The following is a 19,948-nucleotide window of genomic DNA, read 5'->3' as shown; positions in this document are numbered from 1 at the left end:
TTTTCCAGCTCTTAGTTATTTCATTAATTTTTCAGGGGGTTCTAGGGTTGCCACCATGACAGGCACCAACTGCCTTCAGGCCACAGCTTTTCGTGGCTGTCTCAACAATTGAGGCCCTGAACATGGTCCACTCACACTCCATGTCCAAGATCTCATCCAGAACACAAGAAAAGTTCTTCTAGAGGTGGGAATTGAAGTCTTTACACACAGGGTTTCCAGGTGATTCACACTGATTGTTTGGGCTTCCCATATCTATCTGCCTGGCATCCTGTGCATTGGATCCAACTGACCACTAAGTGGCGATCGGTTGCCAGCTCAGCAACTCTTTTAACTTGAATGTCCAGAACATATGGCCTTAGATCTGACGAGACAACTATGAAGTCAGTCATCGACCTTCAGCTCAAGATGCTCTGGTACCAAGTACATTTATGAGTAACCTTGTGTTCGAACATGGTATTTGTTATGGATACTCCATGACTAACACAGAAGTTCAAAAACAATTCACCTCTTATGGTCCAGACCAAAGAGGCCTTTCCTCTTAATCACTCCCCTCCAGGTAACTCCATCATTCCCCATGTGAGCATTGGAGTTCCCCAGTAGAATTACAGAATCTGTAAGTGGCACTCTATTGAGCACTGATCCCGCCGTCTCTAGAAAGGCCAAGTACTCTGAACTGCTATAAGGCGCATAGGCACAAACAACAGTTGGGGTTTACCTCTCTGAAGCCCGAAGTCTCATTGAGGCAACACTCTCATCTACTGGGACAAATTCCCAACTGTGCAGCCCCCAGCCAGGCACCTGTTAGTATCCCCACACCCACCCAGGGCCTCTCATGTGGGGCCACTCCTGAATAGGAAATAAACCACCCTCAGTTGATAAGTTTGTTCCCAGAGCCAGTGCTATGCGTGGAGGTGAGGCCAACTATATCTAGTTGGTACCGCCCCACTTCTTCCACCAACTCTGGCTCCTTCCCCGCCAACAAAGTGACAGTCCATGTCCCCAGAGCCAGTTTCCCTTGAGGAGGGCCAGTCCATTATGGTCCATCCCTCCTACCACCATTATGGCATCTCACCCAATCTTCACCCTTCGCCTCATTCACGTTATACAAGATTTATTTATATGAAACAATCCTAACTCCCTTACTTCTATTATTTTAGAAGTACAGAAGTAAGGGTCTTACGACAACATTAACTTGGCCACATTGCACATATTTCTATCCCTGTTTATCTTTTTAAACACACCATCTATCTAATTATTAACAGAAATATTTTAAATAACATTTCTATAGAGAAAAAGAAATAGAAATGTGTACAACATGGCAATGTTCTGGTAGAAGCATTAATTTACATTATCTCCTTTATTGTTATTTAAGCACCATAGAAGCTTGATACTCCAAAAATTCACAGAATTGAACAATGCTGTTATCACTAAACATCTGTCTGTTAAGTGTACAAGATCTTTAAAATGAAATCTAAAGGAATTTGTCTTAAGCAAAGGTATACCACAGAGTTATTCAATATAAAAAACAATATTTTTACTAAGTTACACAGAACATGCACAACAGTAATTGGGTATGCAAGTCATGTATTTTATAATTACTTTTAAAATTATATGGCATGGTGACAGGCAAGTTTTTCTGTAAATGTAGAAACACTACAATATCTCAGGAAAGCTTCAGGTATACAAGTATAGCATAACTGCCACAAATTGCATTAACCTAAAAAAAAATCATTCATCAAACTTTTAGAGAGCGAAAACATGTCAACTGAGAATTTAAAACTAGTACAGACTTTACTTTAGTGAAAGCAAAAGTTTGCAGCACATTATTATTTTGAGCTTTAGGGGGTTCCTGCATCTGCTGAGGTAGGAAGACAAATACCTAGAGCTGTGAAATCCTTGCAGAAGAGAAACGTAGATAAGATACTTGCTGTTCTGCAGGTTTAGACTGTTATGCTTCCTTATGAAGGATATGGGAATAGATTTTTGTGGTAGAATTAAAAAAAACCCTCTCAGTAATCTCTTTTGCAGAACATCTACTGTCTCCAATCTTTTTCTAGGGAAACCAAGACTTGTCAATAGACAGTGATTTAAAGTTTTGCCTCTTCATAGGAAAGTGATTCTAACTCAGCAGTACAAGTAAAAGTAAACCTTGATTTCTATACAAAGAAATGCACAGCACATATTCCAAAATGGGAAAATCGGAAATGCAATAATAAATAAAATAAATAATAAAATAAAAATAATAATAATAATCTCACAGACAATTAATATTACCAGTGAGAAAAGGACCACAGGCAGGAGATAATGCTGATTTGAGAGTTTTATATATTTTACTGTTCTTAATGTATATTTAAAAGTGCTATGCTTTTCTAATAATAGATCCATTTCACATCCATGGAAAGACTTATCTAGAAATTACAATCACTAAAGATATTGTACAGTTTGAGCATATCAGGTGTAATCAGTGTTCAGAATTTTTTTTTTCCACTCTAGTGCAGCAGTCATGACAAGTAGGGAGTGGGTGGAGGAGAATTTATTAATGCCAACCTTTTATAAAATGCTTTTCCTTTTTGCCGTGCAACCTCACCTTTTTCAAAAACGTATTTTATTGGTATTTAAAATCTCCTTCATGAAAGCAAAAATATATTACATGACAACAGTTAAAAAAAGAAAATGTCACCCTCTGTGAAATAATAAGTTTTGTGTTTTTTGTGTGCCTTCAAATACAGCAAAAAGGACTCTTAAAACTTCAAAACCAAACGAAAATAAAGCTTTTATGATTCAGGTCTGGAAAGATGACTTACACTTATATTCACATCATGCAGGACTACTTTAAACTTCATAAAGTAAGTGTTGGGGAGCGGAGGGGGGAGGAAAGAATCCTGTATTACACAGAAGTCTTTCAGCAGGCAAGCAACATCTATGTTTGTCTCAGGCACAGTACAGTAGTAAAATATTCCTAAACCAGATGTCTTGGAAAAAATAATTCAGATACGTTCTCTTATACTCAGAAGTATGTAGTTAAGAGTAATATAAAGTAAATTACCTTTACACTGACTTACCAGTTCATCTTCTTGTCTTTGTGCAAGATTTCTTCTTTTCCCTTTCCATTTTTAATTAATTAGTTAAATTGCCTGGGAAACTATCTGAACTCTGAATGACCTTTGTTACCCAAACAATGTATCTTCAACCATTAGAGCTAAGCACCTATTCAAACCTTGGACCAAGACTTCAACATTTGGGAAACTTTTAGAACCATACCAATTCTGCTTAATTCACTCAACACATTATGATAAGTTATATTTCATGCACATATGTCAAGGTACTTTAACCATAATGAAATTACAATGATCTCAGATTCCCTGCACTATATTTTAGAACCCACTGTAGAAATGTGGCCATGGAAAACTAGAGAGACAAATAATAGCATTTCTTTCATCAGCCCAATTAGTAATGGAGTTTTGTACCTAGTGCCTGAAACTTCTTAGGCTAACATCTTGCCTATTTACTAATTTTCCTAATAAGCAAGGAACAAATATAATACCTGCCACATTATTGTAAAAAAGTTTGCTAGCCCTCCAATGTTGTTTATCAAAGGCTATTTAATCAATTTAATTGCCAGTTTCAAAAAGAGAATCTTGCAGGAATTCCATTATTTATCATATGTGGAGTTACTAGCTAAAGTACTTGAAAAGATTTACTTGCAAGTGGTCACCTACTTAGATCAAGCGCTAAATCACTGACTCTGTGATGATGTTTGTTTAGGTGGCAGCAGTTTAGCTGGCCAAGTCTCAATGGCTCCTTACTGAGCTCTGTGTGTGTGGCCCATTTTGCATTGCAGCTGGCTTGACACACAAGTCCCACTGTATACCAAACGTATTGTTATTTTAATGTGACTCTTAACAGTCTCCTTTGCCCTTACCACCCTAAAAACAGCTCCTAAGGGCAGTGTGTTCAATACCCTGTGGCAAACCACCTGTCATAAAGAAAATAAATTGTATAAATTTAAAGTAACTGGCACGATTATCAGGCTGAGATGCAGCTAAGACAAATATTTCCAATATTTTGAGACAAACACATCTTCTTTGATCACTGTTTCAAAAGACTAACAACAAAGAACATAGAAATAGTTCCGTATGACAGACCTTTTTAAAGTTTTTCCTTTTGTCTAAATAAATTATATTCCTTATTTAGAAAACTGCTTTCAATCATCATCATGCTACTATGAAATTGTAACACGAATGTGTCTATAATAGAAGTAAAAAGAAAAGGCACACTTGTGGCACCTTAGAGACTAACCAATTTATTTGAGCATAAGCTTTCGTGAGCTACAGCTCACTTCGTTGCATCTGATGAAGTGAGCTGTAGCTCACGAAAGCTTATGCTCAAATAAATTGGTTAGTCTCTAAGGTGCCACAAGTACTCCTTTTCTTTTTGCGAATATAGACTAACACGGCCGTTACTCTGAAACCTATATTAGAAGTGTTTCCTAAGACTGAGAAATGAAATATTTGGGACAACGGGAAGCTTCCCCCCCCGCATATAAAAATTTAGGATATAAGTGGCACAGCCCCTACTAAGGAAACCTTCTACCTTACAATGAAGAGGCAGGGTCAAGGCAAACCCACTGCCCCCAATCCCTCCACGTTGCCTGCAGTAGGAGACTAAGCCATACCGCAGAAAGGGATGTCACACTGGGTTTATTGTACGGGAGCAGAATACTTTCCTGCACTCCCTCTGGGTTGATTTGGCTCCCTCACAGTCTTCAAGGGAGGGCTGTACCTAAATAGTGTCATTGAACCCTTAGTGATTTGGCATAAAAGTTGAAAAGTGTAACATTTCTAATGATCTTCTGACAAATTAATTGTTTTAAAAATTAACCTCTGTCCAGAAATGAATGTAATTTAAGTTTACTCCCATATACAAATCAAGGACCGGGTGGGATTATTCTTCCCTATCAGTTAGAAAATGCAAACCAAGCTGATCTAAAACAGCTTGTTTTTAACTTCCCCTTGGCCAGAGGATGTTTACAATTCCGATTGATTTTTTTTTTTTTTTGTAGACGTGGGGACTCATCTGTCAGATTTACCACTGTCAAACATTCCATCTAGACACCAAAAGGCAACATGAGCCCTGAACAAACAACCTAGGGCATCTAAAAGGGAAGGGCAATCCTATTTTCATGCAGTGACTTGTAAAACCTATTTTATCCTTTCCACCACTTTCCAGACTTCTAAGTGCGGTTTTAGGATGTGGATATTACTTCCCTAGAAAAGTTTAGGATGATCAATGTACTGCTCTCTGGATGACTTTTATGTCAAAGATGTTCTACCTACGCAACGAGAGCATCAGACTTTTGAGATGGAAAACGCCTATTAGGTCAGCCAGTGTACCCCACTACCAATGCAGGATTGTTTACTAAAGTGTATTTTCAATTGCTTTGTCCAGTCAAGTTTTAAATGACTCAAGGAATGGAGTTACCACCATTTCCCTCGGCAAAACACACACTTCCACAATCAAACAGATTTCACTATTAGAAAATGTTTACTGATAATGAGCCTATATTTTCCTTTTCTTAAGCTGATCCCATTATTTCTGCATGTACTTCTCTGGACCATTCTACACCAGTCATGCTTTGGCATATGATACATTTGAGTTAATTATATTAACCAGGGTTTCCTTAGTAAGATTCAAAAAGGTAAATATTGCCATTAAAATACTTCAGAACACACTCTTAGGAATCTGAATTTTGCTTTTGGCTATAGAATCCACATGCTTTCAAGTTTGGGTTTTTATTAAATCACTACTCTGAACCACCACTCCAATAGTACATGAGAATGCATTCTTTCTGCTCTAGTGGCATTATGCTACTCTCACAGAAGTCAACAACAAAACTCCCACTGATGTCACTGGGCATAGCACTGGGCACCAAATGTACAAACTTTCAAACAGAACACCACAGAAACTCTTGAAAACAAATAATAGCATTTTAAGGTTTTCAAACTCCTTTAAATCTATGAATATTCACAAACAGAAACCACCCCTAACAACTAGAAACCATGTTGGTACTGAAACTAACATTTAATTCACAGTTAAAGCAGTCAGAATATGTTCAACAGTTTTAGAAAATACACCTGCATCATTTTAAAAGTCAACATTCAGTTCTTTTGCCATTGAAAGTGTGTTTTCCCTATCCCTTATGGGTGTGTGTGTGGGGGGGGTGAACAAGACCCAAGTGAGTGGCTTATATTATTTATGATAATTAAGACAGTTCATTAAGGACCCAATTCTGCATGCAATGAGACTTCTCATGTACATAATGCTAGTCAAGTGAATAAATTTTTACAGAATTGGGGCTTAAGGGCTTGTCGATTTAGATTGCAAGCTCTTTGACGAAGGGAGAGTCTTTTGTTCTGTAGTTGTACAGCACCTAGCACAGTGGGGTCAATGACTAGTGATCCAAGGTGCTACAGTAATACAAATAAATAATATTATACAGAAAAAAATAGGGAATAAGATATGCCAAAAAGTCACTTAAATGCTACATAAGGGTGTCCACAGGGGTAGTTCTACTGACATAGCTATAGCAGTACAATTATAACTCTACAGTTCTGCTGGCCAATTTTCCTGGGTGGGCAAGCCCTTAGATCAATAAAGCAAAATAACAATTAGAAAGCAATCAGAGTACTATCATCATCATCTCCTGTTAATTCAAAAATGTCATTCTATTTCTGAAGAAAGTCAATGGAGACACTTCAATAATCAGAAATACACACAAAAATTTAAAAGCATGGATTTTTCTGAGTAATGACAGAGACGGAAGGGTTAAATAAAAAAAGTGAATGTTGATAATTTAAAAAGCATTCTTGGAAAAACACCTCATTCTGATGAGCACCATCCATGCCTCTATTGCTTACTGTATAAACAAAGAAAGTCATCTCTCTGTGGTCACAAGCAACACACAGCATGAAAGAATGAAAGCAGAAAAGTAAAACAAACACTGTAACAATATTATTAGTGCCTTAATTAACTGCTATTTTAACCAAGTTGTCACTCTTCCTGTTTGTGCCCACAATTGATTTCATTTGGGCTATACTGATGTTAGAAAAATATATATCCAAGTTCTGAGCAAGTTTTCATGAAACAATGGTAAAAGCACCTGAGCCCCGTCTACAATAGTAAAAAGAAAAGGAGTACTTGTGGCACCTTAGAGACTAACAAATTTATTAGAGCATAAGCTTCCGTGAGCTACAGCTCACTTCACCGGATGCGTAGCTCACGAAAGCTTATGCTCCAATAAATTTGTTAGTCTCTAAGGTGCCACAAGTACTCCTTTTCTTTTTGAGAATACAAACTAACACGGCTGCTACTCTGAAACCTGTCAGTCTACAATAGTATTTACACTACTTGCCGAAAGGCTGCACCTTCAATGTAGATAGAATAGATACTAATTTTCCTAGTGTACACAAGGTATGTTAGACATGTAGGCGTGACCAAAACTTGTATTTGCATGAGCAAACTAGGTACCTGTGTACCTAAGCAGCCATTTTATACCACTTAAAAACTGTATTCTGTCTAGTAACTCATATTCGTACATAAGACATACAAGTGAGATGACTAGCATGGTTGTTTTTAATTTGTGCTAAAGTAATACTCTCCATGTAGTCGCATCTTCCAAAAACAAAGGAAAAAATAAACATTTCTGGCCTGTATGTTGAAGCTGATGGATTTAGCTGAACACTGCTTTTCAGCATTTTCAATTTAATGAAAAAATCTCCAAGTAATCTTGCTCCTATTTAATGCTTTAGGATAGGGCTTTCAAAGCACTCAGCATCGGCTTAATTCTGGTTCCCCCATAAGTCAATGGGAGTTAAGCCAAGAAAATCCCACTATAATTTATAGTGAAAAAAAGATGCAAGTACCAACTCCTTTTTCCAAGTTTGTGTAACAAAGCAATCGTTACCACACTTCTCTAGGAAAATAAAGCAAATTTGACAGCCAAGCACCAAAGGAAAAACATCTTAATGTTTAGGCATGTTTCTGTAATGATTTTGCTACTCATCAAATCGTAAAACTGCATTGAATTAATAAAAGTAATCCTATAATTGTTCTCAGTAATTTACTGGATTTTTCTCAAATGGTGATGATTGATTACATAATGGGGAGTGGGCGTTTTAGAAGCAGTGGATTTACACAAAGCATACTATGTAGCATTATAATTACTGGAACTCATCACTTCCTTTAATTGAACCTATATTTTAAAATAAAAACAGCCATGCCAAAACTTCTCTCTTTTGCTGGAAGGAATACATTTAACTAAAGAACTATGAAATACTTTTATTACACACCAAAGAACTGATCTCCCCAAAAGTGAAAAATATTTCAATATATACAGTAGAACCTTCAAATTACAAACACCTTGGGAATGGAGGTTGTTCGTAACTCTGAACAAAATGTTATGGATGTTCCTTCAAAAATTCACAACTGAACATTGACTTCATACAGCTTTGAAACTTTACTATGCAGAAGAAATATGCTGATTTCTTTTTATTTTTTTAGTAGTTTACATTTAACACAGTACTGTACAGTATTTGCTTTTTTTCCCTCCTCTGCTGCTGCCTGATTGCATACTTCTGGTTTCAAATGAGGTGTGTGGTTGACTGGTCGGTTCTTAACTCCGGTGTTCATAACTCTGAGGTTCTACCGTATAGCAGATGTACATACACAATCTTTTTAAAGGGAATAAAGATATATAAATACACATTTCACAGTAATTACAATATTGAGACACAGCAATAAGTTCCAAACACGTACTACTACAGGGGTGGGTACCATAGAAAAAAGAATGTAATCCTCAACCTCTCCTTATGTGAAAATAAATAAAGCATACGTATTGTTTCAGTACGAGACCGAACTGCAACAGCAATCTGAACCGATCCTGTGCTTATGGAAAACATACAATTACTAAACTTTTAGAACAAGTTATTAGAGGAACACACAAAGGAAACAGTAATCAAATTAACAAAATAGGGTTTTGATCCTACAGCTGTTACATACTCAAGACTCAAATTGCAGCCAATGGGACTTCCAAGAAGGGAGAGGCGACCATATCAGCCTCAAGGCCCCAGTCCTTTTCCAAAAAGAATTTTAAAAGGTCCTGGAAACGATTCTGTTGTTCGTAAGTTTTGTGAAAACTTATTTTTACAAAATCTTAATATTTTGGGCCATACTGGAGTTGACAGTATCTATTTAACTCAAGGTTTTTGTTACAACTTATAAAAAGTACTGGCCATGTTTTTAAAAAGAGAAATTTATTAAACTGAGGGATGTGCTCAGCAAAAGGCCCTTTTTCATATGTATTGCACCAGATATAACTTTTTACAACATGTAGTGTTACAGAAATACTTACGGAAACATCTTTCAGATTTTTTTCATATGAGAAATCACAGCTTTCCACATTTTCTTCATCTTTAGAAACATCAAAGTTGTACATATTGGCTGGGCCTGCTCCCAATAGTGCTTTCCTCAGTTCTTTAACATACTTCTCTCTTTCCATTTCCATGTCATCGGCCTCCTTAGAAATCTCAGCTTCAGCCACTGGGGAGGGAGGAGGAAATTGGAGAAGTCTAAAAAAAAATACACTTTAATTCTGGAAATATATACTAATATTAAAGGAAGGTTATTAAAAACTATTTAAAAAGGTAAATCTAAATTACTATTTTTAACTAAAACTAAACTAAACTTAACTAAAACACATCTCTGAATGTGGTTTATTACCACTTTATCCCAACACTTTTGCTTAGCCAGAGTAATGATAGATTAACTTCTCAACAACAAAAGAGAGCTCTGAATAACTTTGTATGTTGTCTTGTATTTCACAATTTTCCTTGGGGGGTTTCTTCCAAACTCCTAAGAGATAGTGGCCTTCACTACACTTATTTCCTACCCTCACAAGTTACTTATTACCTTCTCCAAGTTTAAAGACCACCCTACCCTCTGGTTATTCCCCTCTTCTGTCTTCAAAATCCATTGCAGGCTGCAGTTGACTCTCTATTGGACTCCAGCACTTCCCACAGTGAATTCTCTCACACCCTTGAGCTTTAACCATCCCCAATTTCATTCCATGCTAAAATGTGACAGAAAGGATTACGGAGGCATTGAACATGATGCGCCTCGTGTGAGGTTTCAGGCACAAATGTTTTGGGTTTTTAAAAATATTGCAAATAATTATTGTAAATCTCATTGCTATGTGAGTGTAACTGACTCTCCATAATGGGAAGCTCTCCCCAGAGTCCTGCTGCCAGCAGAGAAGAAATATGCACAGACCTCTGCTCCAATTGTCATGAAGTTATTACGGGTATTCAGAATTTTTCTTGAAACAAAAATCTATGTATGTGGCTGTTTAGAAACAATAAAGCTTTCCTTAAATGATTCACATCATCTCTGTCCTCATAAAATATGCATCTGTTTTCTCTTAGTTTTCCATTTCTCACTTGTTAGCATCTCCCTTCAGCATCAGTAATAGTGGGATCCAAGCCTCTTTGCAGTTCATATGAAAATAATTCAGATTTTATAAAATTCTATTCAAAAATGTTTTGCAGACTAATTTAATCACATATTAATAGTCTGATTTGAGTTCTAATAGTCTAATTTTTATTGGAGTGCAAGATCTATTGTTGAGCCAGATTTCACTGTACTCTATTGTATGAGAATGTATAAGGACTCAAATGGAAGAGGAAAAAAAATGCACTACACTTTTTTTAAAAAGTATTCCACCTGGGTCAGATCTAGCCTTATTCTATAGGCTATCAATGCTCTATGCTCTTTATTGGGTTCATAAGTGTTTCACTTTCCAGTTATAGCACCAATCTTCTGCAGAACATGATAGACAGTCATTTTTCTCTATTTGGGACTGAAGGACTACCCAACATTTGAGCCAGTGAGGAGGAAGAGAAGAGCCATAACTTGTGTCAGACTTAAATAAGCTCTTAACAGAGAAGTGAACTCCCAACTGAAAAATGTCTCACATAGTACTTTAGTTAGCTGTATTTCTTCTTTTCACAAATCTCGTCTTGACGACTGTTTCACCTCAAGAGATACACTTGCATACATATCCTGATCATGCAGATGAAAACAGAAGAGCTTTCCAAGCAAGGAAACCATGTTGTAATTGCCTCATTCGTCTCTTATTTATATTATTGACAGAGTAGGTAATCTGGTATTGCAATGGAAGCACTACTCGTCAAATCATCAGTCATCCAAATGTATAACAGTGGGGTGAATGGGCAATTATTTGCTACACACAGAGGTAGACATATCTTCTCCCACAATTATTTTTAAGGAGTTTTGCACATCATCTTTTTTTTAATCAGCATTGATAAACATGAGATCACATCCTTCACAGCTAGTTTCAGTATTTTCTCTGTGGCTTTTTTAAATGCACACACATACACACACAAACTCCCTTGTAAAGGTGGTAACTATACCTATTCATGCAGTTTGACAGAATATGGAAAATATGTGGACACTATACATTTTTAAAAATTTTAAATCACAAAATGGATCATGTTTTCAGACAGAAAGTAGTAATGCATTTGCACAGGTATGAATGCACTAATCAGTGATTTGCATACAAAAAACTAGATAGGGACCTATTTGCCAGATGTGCAAATCAGTCATTTTTGCATGCAGATGCATTTGTTCATGAATATTTGCACAAATAAAGCAATGACCAATTTCTGACTGAAAATCAGATGCAAAAATATTTGCAAAAGCTTTAAAAAAATTATTAAACCCAAGATGACTAATAACAGTAATGTGTTTCTTTCTTTTGGAATTGTAATGGGTTAACTCCATGACCTACAGAAGCTACTATCTGTTTAAACAGAGTAAATTTGTAAATTCTGCTTGGACACAGGAAAAGAAAGATAAAACACATCAAAGTTCAGAGACAGCAGAGGAGGGACTGCCTAAGTTCTGTTTTGCTCAGTATGTCCTGAACAAAACGTAATTGAGGAATTACAGAATTTTAAACTTTTAGTAAGGTCCAAGTAATAACGCAAGGACCTTTCAACACTAAGCTTATAGAAGGAACCTCACTGGGACGATCATGTGGGCATGGGGAATAGTTGATATCATGGTAGTCTCAATAAGGTGGAGTTTGCCCACCATTTTAGGAAAACATCTAATATAAGTCTATAGCACCATTTTATGCTCGTAAAATCTGGTATAAGGCAGGTCAGCCATTAAAGCCGAAATCCGTGCTGCAATCTGAGGGACACACAAAAATAGTGGAAGGATGGGGAACCAGGACTGAGACTGTATTAGTGCTACAGCTGCACTGAATGGGACATAAAAGTAGTGGGGAAGAGGGAAAGGAAACACATCATCCTTATTCCCTCTGGTGGTTGCACCTGTGACATGAAGCTAACTCTCTTTACCAGCTGAAGTCCCCTGCACAAGGAAAAGTTATCTGTTCTTTATGAAGCTTGAGCTCACAGGTATACAATTGGTCAAAAATACCCTTCATCAGGCTATCCTGGATCATATTAAATATCCTTTAGTACCATGGGTCTTCCAATAAGTGTTTCAAATGTGTTACGCTCTACATGAACCTGACAGCAAGGGGCTACAGAGACATTGGTCTATCTTTGACCGGTTCATAAAATAAAATAGCTACCAAATAAACAGGGATGGAATTAGTCTCAAGTAAAACAAATAAGAAGGTAGCCAAACAATGCTTGTGGAGGCATTTAAAGAGCTCCATGTGGGTCTTCTGGTATCACACTACTCACCTTAGCATGACAGGAGATCCCTTCTCTCTTACACTGGAGAAACAAGACTCAAAACTGAGAATCCTTAAGTGATGGTATCTTTAAAGAATTCCATACAGATATTATATACACCATCTTTACTTACAGTCAAGGACAAGGGCAGACTATAGTATTTTATAAGCATTGCAGCACTACAGGAAACACAATCAGATACTACAATGGTGAGTACTATAGGTATGTCTATAAATATGCAAAGCAATGCTGTGAAGCATGTATGGCAAAGAACTGGGAGTAAAATAAAAAGTTAAACTTTTTAATTCAGTTTTGGTGAATTGAAAAAGGAAGACAAGCTTAGATTTTCTAGATATGAAAAAAGCAAAAAGGAAAGAAAACAGAATGAAATAGGATAGAGCTCAATATCCCTACAGATTTTAAGGCACAATAAAATAAATTTGATTAATCAAAATTCCTGTGATGGATATTGTGTTCTGTTGCCTATTACAGCACAATTAACAGCTAATAAGACACGATGAAGTTGACTAGGTTTTTCACTGAACCTCTTAGCTGAGCTAAATTAAAATAATATACACTGTTGTAAAAGTGACAAGATCTGTATTTGTACCTTAGCATACAAGACCTTCTGGCAACACAATTTTTTTTTGTTTTACTTGGCCTATGTTTTTTGCAACAGCAACAAAATTCAATTTTTTTGTTTGTTTTACAACCTATTGATAGAGACATTAATGTACAGAAAAAGACACGTCAGAGTGCCATATACAAAGTTGAATAAAAAAGTCCTTTGTGTGCCAGAGTACATTTGAGAGACAGAGACAGAAACAAACATGCTGGGAAAGAAGGGGGGAAAAATCCTTCTCCCAATTCAGGGGAAGAAATTGGTGCAACTGCACAGGTGGGCATAGCCAGTGCAACCCAGTACCCATAGCGATAGTCCAGTGGATCCACGCAGTACACTGAATATGCCTCCAATACTGTCCTGTCTTGCCTGCAAACCACCCACCTCCATGTTCCATTCGAGACCTAAAGGAACCAAAATACATACAAATGGCTTTGTATCCTGGATAATGAATTGCAAGTGTTTTTTCCAGATTTTTTAAAGGCATGTTTTAACCACATTGAGAACATAATTATAAGGTCACTAGGAACTAGGAAACGTTTTAACAGTTACTTTTTTCCCAAAAAAGGTTTCGTACGATGTAAACACCATTTCTAATGTTCATAGTAGCAACTGCTACAGTTAGTTTATATATGAAATTCTGTTATAACCCTCTTTTTCAACTGTTCTACATTTTTTTCAAAATCCTGTTTTATATTACGGTAGCAGTCACAATATGCTAGGCATTATACACATTAAGGCCCAATCCTACAATGACTAACTTTGCACATGTGAGTAGTCCTACTGAAGTCAATGGAACTACTCATGCATTACATGAAGCACATGTGTAAATTTTTGTAGGATCAGGGATATATAGCAATACAGTCTTCACCCCACGAAGCTCAAAATTAAATACAAATGGCAAGCAAAGGATATGGGGAAAGGGATAATATTTACAATCCAAAATTGGTTTTTAGTTTTAAATTGTACGCAACAGCCCACAACCTAGCCATTATTAGCTAGCTGCTTTCTTATAGATGTTGCAGTGGAAGTGGGTCTTGATGACGAATTTAAAGGAGGAGAGGGTAGTGGCCTCACATGTTTGTTCAGGATGGACAAGAGACAGTATGGAAGAAGGTCTGGACATGTCTCTGGGCACATCAAAAACAGGAGCCGAGTGCTTGTCACCATTGGCAGAGTGTTCGGGGGAGTGATGCCACAAGAGACAAGCAGGATAAGCAGAGAGGGGCAAGAAAGAAAAAATAGGTAAAGAAATTTTGTTTTCAACTTTAAAGTGGCTATTTAAAATAATGATTTGAAGATTGAGGAAACAAGTTACCGTATTATTGAAGAATAAGTCAACACCAAGAACATAAAATCATTATTTGTGGGCTATAATAAAGGGATCAAGGGGATTTTCTTTTTGTAGGTGTTTGAGTACGTATGTCAAACATGCTAGATTTGTATGTCAGAGCTATAAAAGCAACAGGAAATCAAAGTTTTTTTCAGAGAAACATAAGTTATAAATGGAAAGTCTCTATAGATCAGTGGTTCTCAAACTTATTTGATTGTGCCCCTCTTTTTTGTGTCTGTAGTTGCTTATTCCCCGCCTGCCCCCAAATACATATACCACTGCCCAGCTCCGAAGGCAGAGTGAAGAGCAGCGGCTGGTAGTGGGCATCCAGCTCTGAAGGCAGCACCGTATCAGCAGCAGCACAGCAGTAAGGATGGCAATGTGAAATATTTGTCAATACCACTTTTCATAGAAGACTTAAGGCCCCATTGCCACCCTTACTTCTGCGCTGCTGCTGCTGCTGCTGTCAACCCAGGGCTGACAGCTGGAGTCCCGCCGCTGCCTCCCAGCAGTGCCGGATTTACAATGGCGCCAGTGGTGCCATGGAGCCGAGCCTATGCTCAGAAGGGGCCCTGTCCTGCTCTGTGCCGCGATCTCGCCAACCCCTGGCTTCCCCCCGCCGCCCACCACTTCCTCCTCTCGGCCTGCCCTCCAGTCGGCTGAAGGCTCCTCTTCACATCCTGACCTCACCCTCTGGCTTCTCGCTGCCTCCTGGATAGACCCCAGTGCACCTCCGGCTCCGGACAGTCTCTGCTTCCTGCCACCTGAGGGGCCCCGCCTGTCTCCCTGGAGCTGAGCCACCCGGGACTGGTGCAGAACCCTGGCCAGCTCAGTCAGTTTTTTGGGGGGTGCAGTGTGGGGCGCTTGGCTGGGCCCCTCCAGGCAAGTGGGTCCTGAGAGAGCCCGGCCGGGGCAGGTGCTGGCCTGGCTGATCGCACCACTCCCGAGGGGCCGGAGCAATTCCCCGCCCTGGAACTAGCCCTGGCTGCGCTACCAGCTCAGCCTGGTAGACAGCTGCCTCCCAGCAGGGCTGCTGAGTGCGGCCGGGTGGCAGACCTTGGGGGAGTGGGTCTCTGGAGGGCCTGGGCAGGAGGGTGCTGGGCTGTGAGGGGCCAGGAAAGATGTGTGGTGGGGCACTAGGGAGTGGGGATTCTGTGTAGGGTACTGGGCAGTTGTCGTGGGGCTGTGGACATGTAAGCGCTGGGCAGTGGTTGTGGTATGCAGGGCACTGTGCATTTGTGGCAGGGTCGGGGGGGGTGCTGGGCACAGCAGGTCTGGGGGGGCTCTGGCCATAGGGAATTGGGGGGGCAGTGTTCCGGTGTTGGAGGATGTGTGGCGCAGCATGGGGCAGACCACTGTGCATCTGGCAACTGCCAGTTTGTAAATAGTGCCCTCGCACTGGGCTGGGCAGAGCGGGACCGCCTCTGCCATGCCATTGCCCCTGGAAGGCCCCTCACTCCGGGGACTGACCCCCCGACACCATGCTCCATTGCCCCTATAGGGGCCCAAAAATATGTTTGGCACTGGGCCCACAAAAGATTAATCCGGCCCTGCCTCCCAGTGGTGGATTGGGGAAGGTGAGAGATGTAGAGTCTGGGCAGCAGGGCTTTCTGGCTGTTAGCCCCAGGGTGGCGGGGCTCCGGCTGTCCCCTTTATCCCATCGCCCCAACTCCTGGGTATGCACATTTTTCTGAACAAGCCCCAGCCACCCAGGACTGACAACCAGAGCTCTCTAAAAAAAAAAAACAAAAAATACACACAGTTCGCAGCTGGGAGGCCCACCCCCTAGTTTGAGAACCACTGATATAGATCCTTTCGTCCGCCTTCAAAAGTCAATACAATATTGGGTCATACAGTACATTTTGTAGGACTTTTGTCAAGTTTTTCTATGGTTTTACATTTCTTAAACAGTGAGGCTTCCACCACTTTTCATCATCACACTAGATCCATAAGAACTAGAAAAGACAAATCCTTCAGCAACTCTTACTCATTTCCTGACCTGGTTTGCCATGCACAATATCCCACAACATGAGAAACTGAAGGGATTTCCCACTGTTTAACAAAACAAAACCTAACCACTGCTTTCTCCCTCAAGCAAATAGCTCCAAAACAGCTGAAATCTGAAACTTCAAAGTTGAGATGTGAAAAGCTTGAATATGCTTCACTCACTTTGAAAAATGGTCTTAAAACAGTTATGAATTTCTGAAAATGAAGGACTAAGTACGTGTAGTAGAAAAATCTTATGCTGTTAGCTGTGCACTTAAAGAGAAAGATCGTGCACATGCACTTAACCGTGCTATTTAGTTAAGGGAAGTTTCAAGCTCAACTGTTGAAGCAAAAGAACACTGAAATCTTGAGAGGTTTAAAACAAAACAAAGCGTGTTGTTGCTTGTTTCTTCAGCAAACAGCTTAGCTCTGGAATAAGAATAACACAGCCACATTCATAGCTACGCAAAACAACTCATTCTAGAGCAAAGGGATGATAAGCTCAGCTAGTGTAATCAGGTTTCAGAGTAGCAGCCGTGTTAGTCTGTATCCACAAAAAGAAAAGGAGTACTTGTGGCACCTTAGCGACTAACCAATTTATTTGAGCATAAATAAATTGGTTAGTCTCTAAGGTGCCACAAATACTCCTTTTCTTTCTAGTGTAGTCAGTGGATCTTGTAATATGAACAAGATAAAGTTTTCTGGATTTCTCCTTGTTGTCCACTTTTTTTCCTACAACAAACCAGGAAAACTAATTGCAAAAAGCTAGCCTCAGGGCAAACAGATTGTAAAACTAGGCTGCTGTTGTAACAGAGGTAGTTCCACCTAATCCCATCCAATTGACACAACAGCACAAGGAGTTCAATTCAGCTCCCTTTCGACTCAGTGAAGGGACTAGAAAGTTAATAGGAGTCAATATGAATTGGATTGGCCTTAGGAGAGGAGGTCAAAGACCACTCCCCCCTGTGTTTTTCTGGTGCTGATGCTGGACTGTGTTTTTTTCTTCCTTTGAGATAGTGATGTCCATGATCCCATCCTTTGTGAAGTGCCTATACAACAGGTCTGTCAGATGAAAAATGTTAAATTGAAAACAAAGGGATAGAAATGTTCTTCTATATTCTCTTTCTGTTGTAGGGATGCTAGGTTTTACTTAGAACAACAGTAGGTGAACATAAATACAAGCGTGACTTTAAGTTGGTAGTCTCCCCTAACATAAAACAAATTTCAAAAGCCTGCAGCCAAAAATATTGAAACAATCACCAAATACCTAATTAACAACAACAAAACAAAGCAAAAATACATTGATATATTTGGCCACCCTTGCAGGCAAGAGAAAGCTTTCACATGTAATTAGTATGCGTAACCAGGTCACAATGTTGGCAAATATTGCCTTTTTAACCTGTACAACAACTTCTAATTATGTTCAAAATATATTTGAAACATTTCATATTTCAACAGAGGATTTAATTAAATGAAGATAAACATTAAAATAAGCCTGGTTTCATATGTCTAGAGTATTATAATTTAGTTTGAAAAGAAGAAAAGAGTCAGAAAAATAGTATTAAAGGAGAATACTAATTAAGTATGAGTATTAACTTGTTCATGATGGAAGAGCCAAATGGACCCACAATGGAATTAAAAAGGCCAAATAAGAACAACATAAACAGATCGAAAGAAAGACTAAATGGAACACACACAAACACTGTCCGAAACTCACTGCCACAGTACATCACCGAGTTATATAGCTTAATAAGATTTCCAAAAGGATTAACCACATAATTTGTATAGCCAAATTTTTCATAGATTTCCACTGAGTTTTGGTGCATTGGTTTTTGGGAGCCCAACTTGAGATACCTTAGATGTGATTGTCAGACAAGTTGAGCATCCACAAATCCAACTTTAGTGAATAAGAGCTGAGAGTGCTCAGCACTTCTAAAAATACAGTTCAAAGTGTTTCAAGATGGTCAGCCAAACACTGAGGCCCCCAAAACCAGTAGTCACTTTTGACAGTTTGGTTATATATAAATAACAGAAGCAAATGCAGTAATATCAGTTAGAAAAAAATGGCATGGGTATCAGTTCTAATGAATCAGGACAAAGGGTTAGGAAACACTTTTCCCGGGATATACTATCCACCTTTATGAGCTCTTCACCTGCCCATCCCCCACTGCCTCTCTCCAAGACATGTTTACTGCTAACAGAAATGCTCTTGATCAGTTAAATGATGTGCAGTTCTTCAGGAAAACACCAATATTTTCTTCTCTCACTGTGCATAAATGAGAGTAGCGTGCCCTTCTTAAGGAACGGACACCTCTCATTTGGGTTTCTGGGCAGAACAAACACAAAGCTATTTTTTTCCTCACAGATCAACTCCAGGAAAAGCAATAATGTACATTTTATTCATTTCCTACGCCTTTCCCCTCTTATACATATATTGTGACTACTGCATTCAACTACATTTAATAACTAATAGCTTTAATAGATCATCTGAAAGGACTAACACAGATAGTTCATGAACTTTATAATTCACAGATGAAATTAGCTTGTCACATTTGTTCAAAGAGATTGAGAGGTTGCAGAGTCCTTCAGAAATTATATTACTGTGAAAAATATATTCAACTATTGCATAGCCATATGTTAAATTAATTAGTATTTGTTTTGCCAGTTGAGTCTTTACATGGATTTCAAAGATAGATTTGAACAAGTCCTGTGACCATCTTTCCTTCCTGGCTAGATGGAGGGGGAATCAGGAAGCTTTCTTCTAATGTAACATGGGGTCACAGAAAAAGTCAAGAATCACTGCTCAAAAGCCAATGGAAAAGAGTGTATAATTAAAAAAAAAACATCTTTTCATCTTTTGTTTTCAATATTACCTGTCCCAGTCCATGCTGACTGACCATCACTAAGTGTTATAATAAAGCCAGTGCCTAGGTCTTTTTCCCAAGTGACTTGTAGAAAATATATTGTGCTTGGCTCAGAAACTGGATAAATCCTGCTCACTTTTTTCTCCATTCTTTAGTGACCTGTTTTGGAAACAAAAGAAAGTAATCTTGTTTTTATTCCATCTCACAACAGATGAATTCCCAGTTGCCCATTGAGGGCAGCTTAAAGACCACCTTATAGCACCAGAATAGCACAAAGGAAATTTAGAAGGGGTGAGGAATTGGCCTTTAAAGTTTAAGGGCACACGAGGTTCCAGATGAGTGTTTGCCTTGGATTCGT

At 38.7% G+C, this 19,948-nt stretch overlaps 1 protein-coding gene across 7 annotated transcripts in view; it reads right to left on the bottom strand.

The window, feature by feature from the left end:
* The window catches only part of XRCC4 (X-ray repair cross complementing 4), a 285,182-nt gene that overhangs the window by 227,393 nt on the left and 37,841 nt on the right, over nucleotides 1–19,948 (bottom strand). For all 7 annotated transcript variants that reach the window (XM_077817149.1, XM_077817156.1, XM_077817157.1 and 4 more), the window contains exons 2-3: nucleotides 19,600–19,749; nucleotides 9,410–9,597 (exon numbers count right to left, since the gene is read on the bottom strand). In XM_077817149.1, the coding sequence (XP_077673275.1) occupies nucleotides 9,410–9,597; nucleotides 19,600–19,738 (327 nt within the window). In that variant the 5' untranslated portion in view covers nucleotides 19,739–19,749. The remainder of the gene's footprint in view (nucleotides 1–9,409; nucleotides 9,598–19,599; nucleotides 19,750–19,948) is intronic.

The sequence above is a fragment of the Eretmochelys imbricata genome, chromosome 5, assembly GCF_965152235.1.
Source record: "Eretmochelys imbricata isolate rEreImb1 chromosome 5, rEreImb1.hap1, whole genome shotgun sequence".
In the NCBI taxonomy this organism is placed as follows: Eukaryota; Metazoa; Chordata; order Testudines; family Cheloniidae; genus Eretmochelys; species Eretmochelys imbricata.
This window is presented reverse-complemented; position numbering and strand designations above follow the sequence as displayed.